General features: G+C 43.4%; 1 protein-coding gene across 1 annotated transcript in view; it reads right to left on the reverse strand.

Annotated features, from left to right (window-relative positions):
• Window positions 1-8,316: 8,316 nt before the first annotated feature.
• The window catches only part of C7 (complement C7), a gene marked incomplete at both ends in the record, with an annotated part of 64,000 nt that continues 59,996 nt past the window's right edge, over window positions 8,317-12,320 (reverse strand). The window contains 2 exon segments of the mRNA XM_079701615.1: window positions 8,317-8,498; window positions 10,202-10,386. Coding sequence (XP_079557741.1) covers window positions 8,317-8,498; window positions 10,202-10,386 — 367 coding nt within the window.

A 12,320-nucleotide genomic window follows, 5' to 3' on the forward strand; every position in this document is an offset into this window, starting at 1 on the left:
AATACCAGCTACAACCACATGACCAGTTGTAGAAACGAGGACTGTAATTGTCCTGAATATTTCCTCTTTATTTTGTTATGAATTTGTGTGTGTATATTAAGCAAATATCATTTTTTTCTTTCCTCTCTTATTTCCTTATCATGCAACATAAGATTACTTACTTTATATCATAGTATTTAAGTATTGTTCATTTTACATCATAGTATTTAAGTTACAGGATATCAAGGGGAAGTGTAAACATCCCTCAAGTTCTCTACCTCCTCTTCTGGGGAAAGGGTTAGTATGTTTTCAGTTGTATGTAAGATAGTTGTATCATGTGAGATGGAATTCTGACCTTATTATTATCTTTATTTGGAGATTAAGTATGGTTTATAGAGATGTGTATGGGGGTTAATAAGTTAAGCCAAGTTAATAAGGGGTGGACTTGAGATGATTAATTTTCTGTGTCAACTTGACTGGGCTATAGGATGCCCAGGTATCTAGTTAAACATTTTTTCTGAGTGTGTCTGTGGCGCTGTTTCCAGAAGAGATTGACATTTGAATTGGTGGACTGAGTAAAGCAGATTGCCATCCCCAATGTAGGTGAGGATCAGTCAATCCATCGAGGACCCAAATAGAACAAAAAGCAGAGGTCGTTTGAATTCTCTTTCTCTCTACCTAATTGCTTGAGCTGAGACTGGTCTCCTCCTGACCTTGGAATGAGGCTTAAACCATTGGCGCTCCTGGTTCTCAGGCCTTCAGGGTTGAACTGGAATTTACACCAGGGGTTTTCTGGGTCTGTAGCTTGCAATGGTAGATCATAGGACTTCTTAGCTTTCATAATCACATGAGCCAATTCCTTATAATAAATTATATATATATATATATATATATATATATAATTATAGTGTTCTCTGAAGAACCCTAACTAATACACTCTACTTATATGTACAATATTTATATACACTACTTCTAAAACCAAATGAAAACTGAAGTAGCTATATTAGTACCAGACAAAGTAGACTTCAAAACAAAGAATATATCAAAGAGACATTTGACTGGCAACAAATGGGTCAATTTATCAAGAAGATATAATAATCTTAAAAGTTTATTCACCTAAGTCTACACAAAAGTTAGAGATTTCAATACTCTCAGTAACTGATAGAACAAGCAGTCTGAAGATCAATAAGGATACAGAAGACTTGAACAACACTACCAAGTTGAACTTATTGACATGTGTGGAACACCCCACTGAACAACAGAAAGCAACTACTTTGCAAGTGCACATGGAACATTCACCAAAAGAGACCATATTCTGGGCCATGAAACAAATCTGTACAAATTTAAAAGGATTGAAATCATACCAAGTATGTTCTCTAATCACAGTGGAATTGAACTAGAAATCAATAACAGGAAGATATCTTGAAATCTCCAAAATATTTAGAGAATTAAATGTTATTCAATAAAGAACAAGCCAGTGTTTATTAAAGCTCCATATCCTCAAGATCAAAATCTTGGCAGTCCCATTCCTAGGTGAGTATACCCCTAGACCCATTCAACACACACACACACACACACACACACACACACACAGTAGATTCATGGAGCATTAGAGCTTTAAAAATTTATTTCTATCCATTTTAAAATATCAGTTTGAGAAATTCATCATATTTATACAGCTGAATCTTTCTGAAAAGTTATGGAAATTAACTACTGTGTTTTTATTTCAGTAACCAAATCTTATCTTGATTTGACAATGAATGTTGGCTTATTTTTGAATAGGACCAAGTATTGCAAAAAATTTAGAACCTGTTAACGTCCTGTATCAACGAGAAGTTCTATTACCATCTTCAACATATCAGAATAGTAGTTCAGGGTATGATCTACTGAACCAAAGGGCTTGGATTTGAATCCTGTTTCCTCCATTTGTTATCTGTGTGAAGTTGGGTAAATCACTTACTTAGCTTCTCTATGCCTCCATTTCCTCATTTGTAAAATGAGGCTAATAATAGTACTTATTCCTAGTGTCCTTGAGCTGATTGAATGAGTTAATATAGGTAAAGTGCTCCCAGCAGGTTTAGGTTTAAATATTAATGTTACTCTTTTCCTGCATTTGTATCTATGCAATCCACAGCCCAAGACTAAGTTCCAATGTTCCTGCTCAGAAGAGATGGTATATCCTAGCCTGAGTTGCTTGGGACTTGTATTAGGCATTTAAAACACTGTCATTATAATGTGAGAGAAAAATGTCTCCTAGAATATGTAGGGAGAATATATCACGTTCCATAAATTTACTTTGCTCTCTTTACGTTATTTGCCAAGATTGCCAAAGGGCAAGCTCGTGAGATAAGATTCCTCACCAGCCCACTGGATGAAGCAACAGGTTTGACCAATAAATTACAGTAACTTATGGTCCCTTCTATGGGCTAAAAGCATCCCCTCAAAATTCATATGTTGAAGCCTTAATCCCCAAGGTGATGGTATTTGGAGATGGAACCTTTGGGAGGTAATTAGGTTTAGATGAGGTCAGAGGTCATAAGGGTAGCGCCCCCATGATAGGATTAGTGCTCTTATAAGAGGAAGAGACCAGAGCTCCCTCTCTTTCCACCATGTGAAGATACAGCAAGAAAGCAGCTGTCTGAAAACCAGGAAGAAGGCCCTCACCAGACACCCAATTTACTGGAACCTTGATCTTGGACTTCCCAGCCTCCAGGACTGTGAGAAATAAATGTTGTTTAAACCATCCAGTCCGTGGTGTTTTGTTATAGCAGCCAGAACTAAGACATTCTTGTTCTCTTTCCCACCAACATGGGAAAGACTGTTCATCACAGATTAGAATTCCCAGTCTGCATTCCAGGGAACTGTCAGCTGCAGCCACCCCCACTGTTAGAAGCAGGAAAAACAATCTCTTAATAAGCCAGCATCCCAAGATCAACTTTTCCAGAACTTAGCCTTGCTTGTCAATATCGTTTGGATCTCAGGAATTTCTGTTTCTTCCTTAAGTCCTCGGCCTCATTCTCTACTGCAATTCTCAAGAGCGAGCATCCTCACCCTCCATCAATCTTCCACAGGGGACATGAGACAAAATCTCCTAACTGTATTCAAAAGAAAAAAGGGGGAGAATTAAGAGGCCCACACTTCCATGGCACAAAAGATTAGTATTTCAGAATACCTGCCCTGTGGGTGTCTCAAGAGAACACTCCCACACTGAACATGAACCTGCCCCTGCCTGGCAAGACACAACTCAAACATAACAGCCACGTTTCCACAGGACAGTAAAGGGGCCAGCACTATAGTGAAACGAGATGAGTACCACCCTGGGAGGCAGAAGAGCCATTTCTAGAGTAAACCAGCTATGTCACAATGGATAATAACTGTAAAATGGCCGTTTTATTGAGTATATACAGCCAGTGTCCTGAGTCACAGGGGGCACAGAACCATATCATCAAGTCCCTACCTTCACCAGTCCAGAGGAGGCTTGGGGACCAGATCTCCTCAAAGGTGGCTTTCTCTCACATTTAATGAATCTGTGCACCACATCCGTGAGAAACAGCCAATCACCGCATTTTTAAGAGACTCCAGACACTTAGGAAATCTCCTCATCATCCTACCAAAGTATTTAATCCTATGGGGCCACAATCATCCCATTAGAGAGCTTGTCCAGGTTTACATCACACCTGACTTCAGCAACTCCCCCCTCAACACCACGGTGCTCAGTGTCTATGCAGAGAAGAGTTTCCGGACTTAGAGTTCAGTGGGGACCCTTATGAACTACTGTTATGGTACACACTGGGGATGCATATGATCTAATAATACACCAATCCTGAGACTTTCATGTTAATCAGTTTCTCCTGAGGGTGTCTGGTAAAACTTTCCTTTGATGAGAAAATTCCACTTCACTATTATAGAAAATTCCTTTGACCTGTCTGTGTTCCCAGCCCACTTGGTCAGCTGATGATTGCGTAACAGGCCCTCATCCAGCAGCACATCTGCTTTATTCTTTCAATCAATGCTTCTCTGTCTTGAGCATCATTGATCTGTTATGTACTTGAGGCCCCTCCTCTGGGATTCAGTACCAGCCCCCTCTCATAGGGATGCACGGAAATAACAGTGATAACAGAGTAGTTCTTAATATTTGTCCTTTCACAGGAAATTGTCCTCAGCCTGTGAATCAAAAAGAAGATTTTATTGTTCTTCCTTGTGCCCACCTTTTCACCCTCAGCCCACCCCTTCTGAAACGACAGTCTTCCCGTCTAGTCTTGTTAACCCTTGGATGAAAAAAGCAAATGTTTTTACATGATTGATGTTTTGAGGATAAAGCTGGAGCTTTGCCTGACAGGAATAAATAAAAAGACAAATTGTAGGTGCTTTGGTGGGCACAGCAGGGACTCCTATCATGACATCAGCTTTCTTGTCCCCAAATGTGTGAACTGCCTGAAAGACCAAGGTAATTGAAAAGCATGCATATACCTCGGGTTTCTCAGATATCAACGGAAATTGCCTCCTATTGTGGTTGCTTTCTGGCTCAGTGTTCTGAAAAAGAACAGGTCATTCCATTTCTAGCTAAAGTATCGAATACACTTTAACTAGTCCATCAAGGAAGAAAAGTCTCAGTGGACTGGTAGGTAGCAGGACTAATGCAGTGGCTCAATTCTGCCACTCCTGTACTAAGGATGCTCCAATCTTCCCCCCCACCTCTTTTCATTTCTCTTCTCTCCTCTTGTGTCTCCTCCTCCTCTCCTACCTCAGAGAAAGAAAGAGTCGTAGATACACCTGAACACCCTAAGTATGTAACATCTTCCTTTATCTTCAAATTTATGATGACCACCTTCACTAGCTATTATGCTCATCTTACAAATAATCCAAATGCCTGTGGTGGGTCAGTATGTGTGTGAGTATGAGCGTGTAAGAAATGTTGGTAGAGGGCTTCCCTGGTGGCGCAGTGGTTGAGAGTCCACCTGCCGATGCTGGGGACACGGGTTCGTGCCCCAGTCCAGGAAGATCCCACATGCCACGGAGCGGCTGGGCCCGTGAGCCATGGCCGTTGAGCCTGCGTGTCCGGAGCCTGTGCTCCACAAAGGGAGAGGCCACAGTGGTGAGAGGTCCGCGTACCACAAAAAAAAAAAAAAGACAGAAAGAAATGTTGGTAGGTATAGAAAAAAATATAGAACAAATGATAAACTGTGGGGTTGGTCCAAACATATTGATGAATCCACATATCTTAACCAAAAGGAAAAGTGATTAATAATTTATGTGCAGGTGTTTCCGGGAATGTTGACTAAGCCAGCCGCCCAGCACCTGCAGCTCTGAGTAGCTACTTAACAACAGGATGGACTCACAAGTCCCATAGGAAGCTGAGATTAGCAATGACCTGCCTAGCTGAGAGGGGGAGCTCTCAATCAAATGAGCCAGTTACCTGGCTTGTTGCTAGGCAACTCAAGAGTTCCAGGGGTCATTTGTCAGATATTCCCTCTTGCCACTCTGTGTCCCCACCGTACCCCACCTGAATACCAAGAATATTCCCTCTGTTTCAAGGGACTTACAAGCACCCTGGACTGTTGCTGTTGGGAGGGAGGTTCCATACAGAGCAGTTAGGACGGGGCTCAGTAAATCTCAGGGCCTTGATAAGCAGCGCTTCTGTTGGTCAATTATTAGGAAATGTGTGGAGTGTCACAAGCAGATACACTCCGACGCAATTAGGAGGCCTTCCAAAGCAGCGTCTCTGCCCAGGTGACTTACAGCATCCACTTAAAATGTGAGTGATGGGGCTTCCCTGGTGGCGCAGTGGTTGAGAGTCTGCCTGCCGATGCAGGGGACATGGGTTCGTGCCCCGGTCTGGGAAGATCCCACATGCCGTGGAGCGGCTGGGCCCGTGAGCCATGGCCGCTGACCCTGCACGTCCGGAGCCTGTGCTCCGCAACGGGAGAGGCCACAACAGTGAGAGGCCCGTGTACCGCAAAAAAAAAAAAAAAAAAAAAAAAAAAATGTGAGTGATGGCCAGTAGGATGTGACTGGGCTCCCATGTAGCTCCCTGAAACTGGTCGAGGCACCAGCTGATTCCCTCCTCTCCCTCTGTCCCCTGCTAGGTCCAGATGACTTTAACTTCAGCACTTTCTGCCTTCTCTTCCAAGGCTAGATCCCATCCCAGCCCAGGTGTCCCTCACCTGGTCTGAGGCAGAGGGAAGGGCAGATGGGGACATTCTCACACTCCCTCTGCTCTCACTGCAGTCAATTTTCATGGCATAGTCCTCCCAGCTTTCCTCAAAGCCTTCTCTTCAGATGTTCAAGAACTTATTTTGGAAGTTTCAAAACATGTTTGAAGTCTTAATGTTGAAAATTACTCTCTTCTTGCAGCCCTGCTGCCACGATCCTAATTCGCGCATAGACAATTGTGAAGGTCTCTGTCCAACTAGAGGAAAGGTCAAGTATAAGGATGTTCGGAAAACTTAAAAGGCATGAAATTTCGTATTTCAAGACAGCAACTCTCTGCAACCTCATTCACTGGTCCCCTCTTTCTCCACCCACTATTCACTCATCCCTTGGATAGACCTGGAGGACATGATGCTGAATAAAATAAGCCAAATACAAAAAGATAAATACTGTATAATCTCACTTTTAGGAGGTATGTAAAACAGCCAAACTCATGGAGCAGAGAGTAGAATGGTGGTTGCCAGGGGCTAGGGGCAGGGAAAAATGGGGAAGTGATGGTCAAAAGATATCAAGTTTCAGTTATGCAAGGTAAATGAGTTCTAGAGATCTACTATATAGCACGGTGCCTGTAGCTCTCAATGCTATAATGTACACTTAAAATTTTCTAACAGGGAAGATCTTACATTAAGTGTTCTTACCATAATAATAATAATAATGAGGGTGGGAGGAAACTTTGGGAGATGTTGGATATGTTTATGGTCTGGATGGTGGTGATGGTTTCACAGATGTATACTTATCCCCAAACTCATGTACAGCTCTTTACATGTCAATCAGACCCCAATAAAGTAGTTTGAAAATTTTAAAAATATAAAAAAGAGCACATTAGCCATCCTTCATGGAAAGTCTTTAAAAGTAAACATAACACAGATTTTAAAATTCCAAAGTATAGTATCTTTAATGAGTTTTTTAATCATTGTCATTTAAACTAAAGTTTCATTGAAATGTATCAGAAAAATACAGAGATATTATTTGTATATAAAAGCATATTTTAAATTCCATTGAAGCCCACTCATTTCATCAACTACAGCTGTTATTTTGTTTTGATGAAAGATGAATAGGGAATAAATAGAAGGCTAATGCCTCAAATGGATCAACCTGTAGAGCCCCCTGAAAAATCTAAGTATGTATCCACATTAGAGAACACTTCTCCCAAATACGCAATCACTCAATAGCTCAGGCATGAATGATGCTTCCTACAAAAGGAAAGGGGAGGAGGGGGACAAATTGCAGGTCTTGTGTTTGGAAAACACAAGAAAAGCTCCAGAGAGAAGCCTCAATTGTAAATACTTGTTCTCAGACAAGAAAGTAGAAGGTGCCCCTGTGACCGTAACATGATGGATTCCACTCTGATAGAAGTGATTCAACCTCCTGACAAGATTAGGGATCTCTAGGTGTGGTGCTTGGCATGGAATAATTGTATCTGCCTTTCTCCATTCAAGGTCCCCTTTGTATTCGGTTTCAGTGAGCGAAGCCCGCCTCTCTAATCTTTCTGTTTTCATAATCAATTTGCAGAGTGTGTTCTGGATGGTTCTTTTAATCATACTAAAAAGAAACATAGAGCATTCAAATTTCTCTAGTCCAACCCTCTAATTTTCAGACTAAAAAGAGTCAAGGTCCAGAGAAGTCAGCAATTTTTCCAAGAACATAACAGCTCCTTCAAAGGTTCATCAATATCCTTCAGCCTGACTGACATTTAAAAAGAGAAGAGGGCTTCCCTGGTGGCGCAGTGGTTGAGAGTCTGCCTGCCGATGCAGGGGACACGGGTTCGTGCCCCGGTCCGGGAAGATCCCACATGCCGTGGAGCGGCCGGGCCCGTGAGCCATGGCCGCTGAGCCTGTGCGTCCGGAGCCTGTGCTCCGCAACGAACGGGAGAGGCCACAACAGTGAGAGGCCCGAGTACGGAAAAAAAAAAAAAAAGAAGAAGAAAAAGAGGATCTGGATGCAGTTTTGGGAGAACAAAGGGTTGTGCAATTATGCAGGGCCTGGGGATTGGGAGAAGTGGACCCGGAGTGGAAGGAGAAAGAATGGGCCCGCGAGCTGAGAAGCTGCCTACAGGGCCGGGCGTGCAGAGGTTTTAACTCAGCCACGCGCCTGCAGGATCGCGAGCAGGCCCACCGGCGACGGGAGCTACGGGGCTTCGGCGGCGCAGGGCCGGATGCTGGTGACGGAGATGCTCTGCCCTCGGCATCTCAGGACGCCGGCCTCACACTCTGTCATCGTCCGCTCGCTGCCATTCGCCTCCACGCAGACGCTGAAGCCTGTTTCTTCACACTCCGAGGCGGCTCTGCAGACACATTTGCTGCTCTGGGCTGGAAAAAAGAAGCGAGAGAGGCTTGGTGGCCCGTGGTGGAGGTGGGGAAGACAAGGCGCATCACGTCCAAAGTCGTGATGTTTGGTGATTGGACAGCTCTAGACGCTCCTGCCTCGCGTGATGCAATCAACTACCCTCCCCTCTCCCGGACCCCCAGGAAAAGCCGCAGGATTGGGCAAGGGAGGCATTTCGCTCCACTCTGACAGAATAAGCAGGTTTTGAGGCTGCTGCCAGGCTTCTTATCGGGACCCCCGCGGAGCGGTTCTCTCCTCCACGCGCTGCATAGTGGGGGGGGGGGGGGGAGGTGCCAAGCCCCCTGGTGTGATCCCTCAACGCCCAGACCAAATGCAGAGAACTCAGCAAAACGCCGGGCGGCAAGGTTCAAACAGAGGGAGACGAAGAATTAACTTGCTTTGAGAGAGAGAGGGCATGAGATGCAAAAGGCCTCATGCCCCATAAAGACCCATCAGAAACAAGTTGGGGAGGAAAGCAGTGTGTGCGCTGAAGGTGCGAGGCTGGAACACACCAGCCAGGCGTCCCCAGAAGGAGGGTAACCAGGTCTGCCAGACCGCTGTGGTGACTGCCAAACCGAGAGTGACCCAGACGTGGCTATATGTGTCATCGTCTCTGCTGGAAATGCGACGGGAGTGAGGGGAAAGGTGCCCAGCGGGTACCGGCCAGGAAAAGGAGGGCCTGAGGATCTAGCAGAGACCTTACAGATCAAGATCGCACTGTCCGGCTCCCAACTTGACAGATGGGGAAACTGAGAACGGTGACTTGGCTCTGGCGACCCAACTCTTCCCCCCGCGGAGGAGGGCTGGCCAGTGCTGGTTGTCAAGATCAGTGTTAAGTGCCACCTGGACACAGCACCAGCTTGAGAATGCAGTACCTCCTTTTCTATGCTCTTCACATCCTTCTGATTGCTTCTAGGAGAAAGTGTCAGCTTGGCACGGATGTGCTTTCAACACGCCCCTGACACTTGCTAGACACCCTTTATCACAAGGAAGCATCATCCTCCAAGCTTTGAGCAGCATCTGGCTAGAATCTCCTACCTTGTTGTGTTTCATTGTATGTATTTTCATGGTTACCTAATATTTATGGCAAGGGACATTTCCTATTAAAGATGTGATATAAAGTTTCTTCTTTTAAAAATTGTTATTTTGGGGCTTCCCTGGTGGCGCAGTGGTTGAGAGTCCGCCTGCCGATGCAGGGGACACGGGTTCGTGCCCCGGTCTGGGAAAATCCCACATGCCGCGGAGCAACTAAGTCCGTGAACCATGGCCGCTGAGCCTGCGCTTCCGGAGCCTGTGCTCCGCAACAGGAGAGGCCACAACAGTGAGAGGCCCGCGTACCGCAAAAAATAAATAAATAAATAAATAAATTTTTTAAAATTAAAAAATAAAAATTGTTATTTTTATGGGAGTGTGTTTCTTTTTCAATGAGTACATAATATGGATAATACAAGGACAGAGCAAAAATCATGAAGGTGGAACATGATGTTTGGGAGGACATTCACACCGTCCGGGAGAGTTCTTGATCCACCCCCTCCCCGGGGAAGGCAGTCAGGGAGGATAGTTCATTCTCAGACCAGTCGGAGTCTTTGACATCCCCAGGGATGTGCTTTGATCTGCCGCTAAACTAGAAAACGTCACTCCTATTACTTGAGCATTTTTATAGTTACAAATATGAAATGCCCCTTACCATCACATTTTCCCCATAGTGGACACACACCGCAAGCTTTCTCAGCTGAGGCAGGTAGAGTACAACTCTCCCTACCAGCAACAGTGTAATTTCTACCCTGACATTGGAGAACATGCATCTTGCAGACTGTCAGAGGCAGTATCCTTTTGCTTCTCTCATCTCGAGCACACACATCCAAGGAGGATCTGAAACAAATTTTTTAAGTTACTTTATTTACAAGATTTTCTTTCTTCAAAGCTGAGAATGAGAAGTGAAAGGTGAGGCTCTGGGTTCAGTGCCTCAGATGTTGTCACCTACAGCAAAAAGATGGAACAGAAATGCAAATGCCCCTCATTACTAGGGCCCAACCCCCTCCAATCTTCAAAATGAACATATTTTGCTCTTTATTTACTCACAAGTTTTACAAGCTTAGATATCTAGTGTCAATGTAGTTTCATCTAGAACAGATCAGATACAGCAAATTAGAAGAGAAGGCAATGTCTGCTAGCCACAGATGACAAAGAAGGAGACAGAAAATTAGCAAAGATCAAAACACTCAGAGGAATGGTAGTCAAATGGGACCACTGACTGCAGAAGAAAGTACCTCCTCCCAGGCCAGCAGCCCTGAGAGTTCAGGTCCATATTATAGCATTATCCACAGCTGATGACTGAATCCTCAAGGGAAAATGAACTCTATTTTTCAATGCTATTTTTAGAGTATCTACGTTTACAAAATAGTTTAGAAATATCTCCATAAAATGGGTTACTTTTTTTAATATGCATTGGTGTTAAAATAGTGCCAACTACTTGAAATGTCACTAATAAAAACAACCACATTTCTGAATGCTGACGAGTATGGAAGCAATTACTGTAGTGAAACCCTAGACAACAAGGCATTTTTGAAGAGTACACAGAATCTATATTTACTTATATATATTTAGCTCTAATGTTTACTTGTCCGACCAAGAGTTAAATTTATTTGGACATTTACATAACAGAAACAAATCCTAGTATTTCTTTTTTATCTGTTTATTTAAACTTTAAATAGAAGTACTCAGAACAGCTTAAAGGGCAGAGAACTTACAAGGCCATCTATCTTGTTATCAGTGTCTGATGTTAAAACTCTTACCATATTTATAAAAAGACTGCAGATAAACTCATTGAATCAGAGAAGTTAGAAAGAGGATGAAAGTGAGTCAAAGTAAACAATGATTAATAGAGAATAAAAGCACAGTCAGAAGATTCTGGGCTGACCATTTCCATTTATGCTATTCAGTTACATGTTCTCCTTCACATGAGAAGTTACTTCTTTTTTTTTTTAACAAATTTAATCAGTTATACATATACATATGTTCCCACATCCCCTCCCTCTTGCGTCTCCCTCTCGCCCTCCCTATCCCACCCCTCCAGGCGGTCACAAAGCACCGAGCTGATCTCCCTGTGCTATGCTGCTGCTTCCCACTAGCTATCTACCTTATGTTTGGTAGTGTATATATGTCCATGCCTCTCTTTCGCTTTGTCACAGCTTACCCTTCCCCCTCCCCATATCCTCAAGTCCATTCTCTAGTAGGTCTGTGTCTTTATTCCTGTCTTACCCCTATGTTCTTCATGACATTTCTTTTTTGTTAATTACATATATATGTGTCAGCATACAGTATTTGTTTTTCTCTTTCTGACTGACTTCACTCTGTATGACAGACTCTAGGTCCATCCACCTCATTACAAATAGCTCAATTTCGTTTCTTTTTATGGCTGAGTAATATTCCATTGTATATATGTGCCACATCTTCTTTATCCATTCATCTGATGATGGACATTTAGGTTGATTCCATCTCTGGGCTATTGTAAATAGGGCTGCTATGAACATTTTGGTACATGACTCTTTTTGAATTATGGTTTTCTCAGGGTATATGCCCAGTAGTGGGATTGCTGGGTCGTATGGTAGTTCTATTTGTAGTTTTTTAAGGAACCTCCATACTGTTCTCCATAGTGGCTGTACCAATTCACATTCCCACCAGCAGTGCAAGAGTGTTCCCTTTTTTCCACACCCTCTCCAGCATTTATTGTTTCTAGATTTTTTGATGATGGCCATTCTGACTGGTGTGAGATGATATCTCATTGTAGTTTTGATTTGCATTTC

The sequence above is a fragment of the Hyperoodon ampullatus genome (assembly GCF_949752795.1).
Source record: "Hyperoodon ampullatus genome assembly, chromosome: 4".
Classification (NCBI taxonomy): Eukaryota; Metazoa; Chordata; class Mammalia; order Artiodactyla; family Ziphiidae; genus Hyperoodon; species Hyperoodon ampullatus.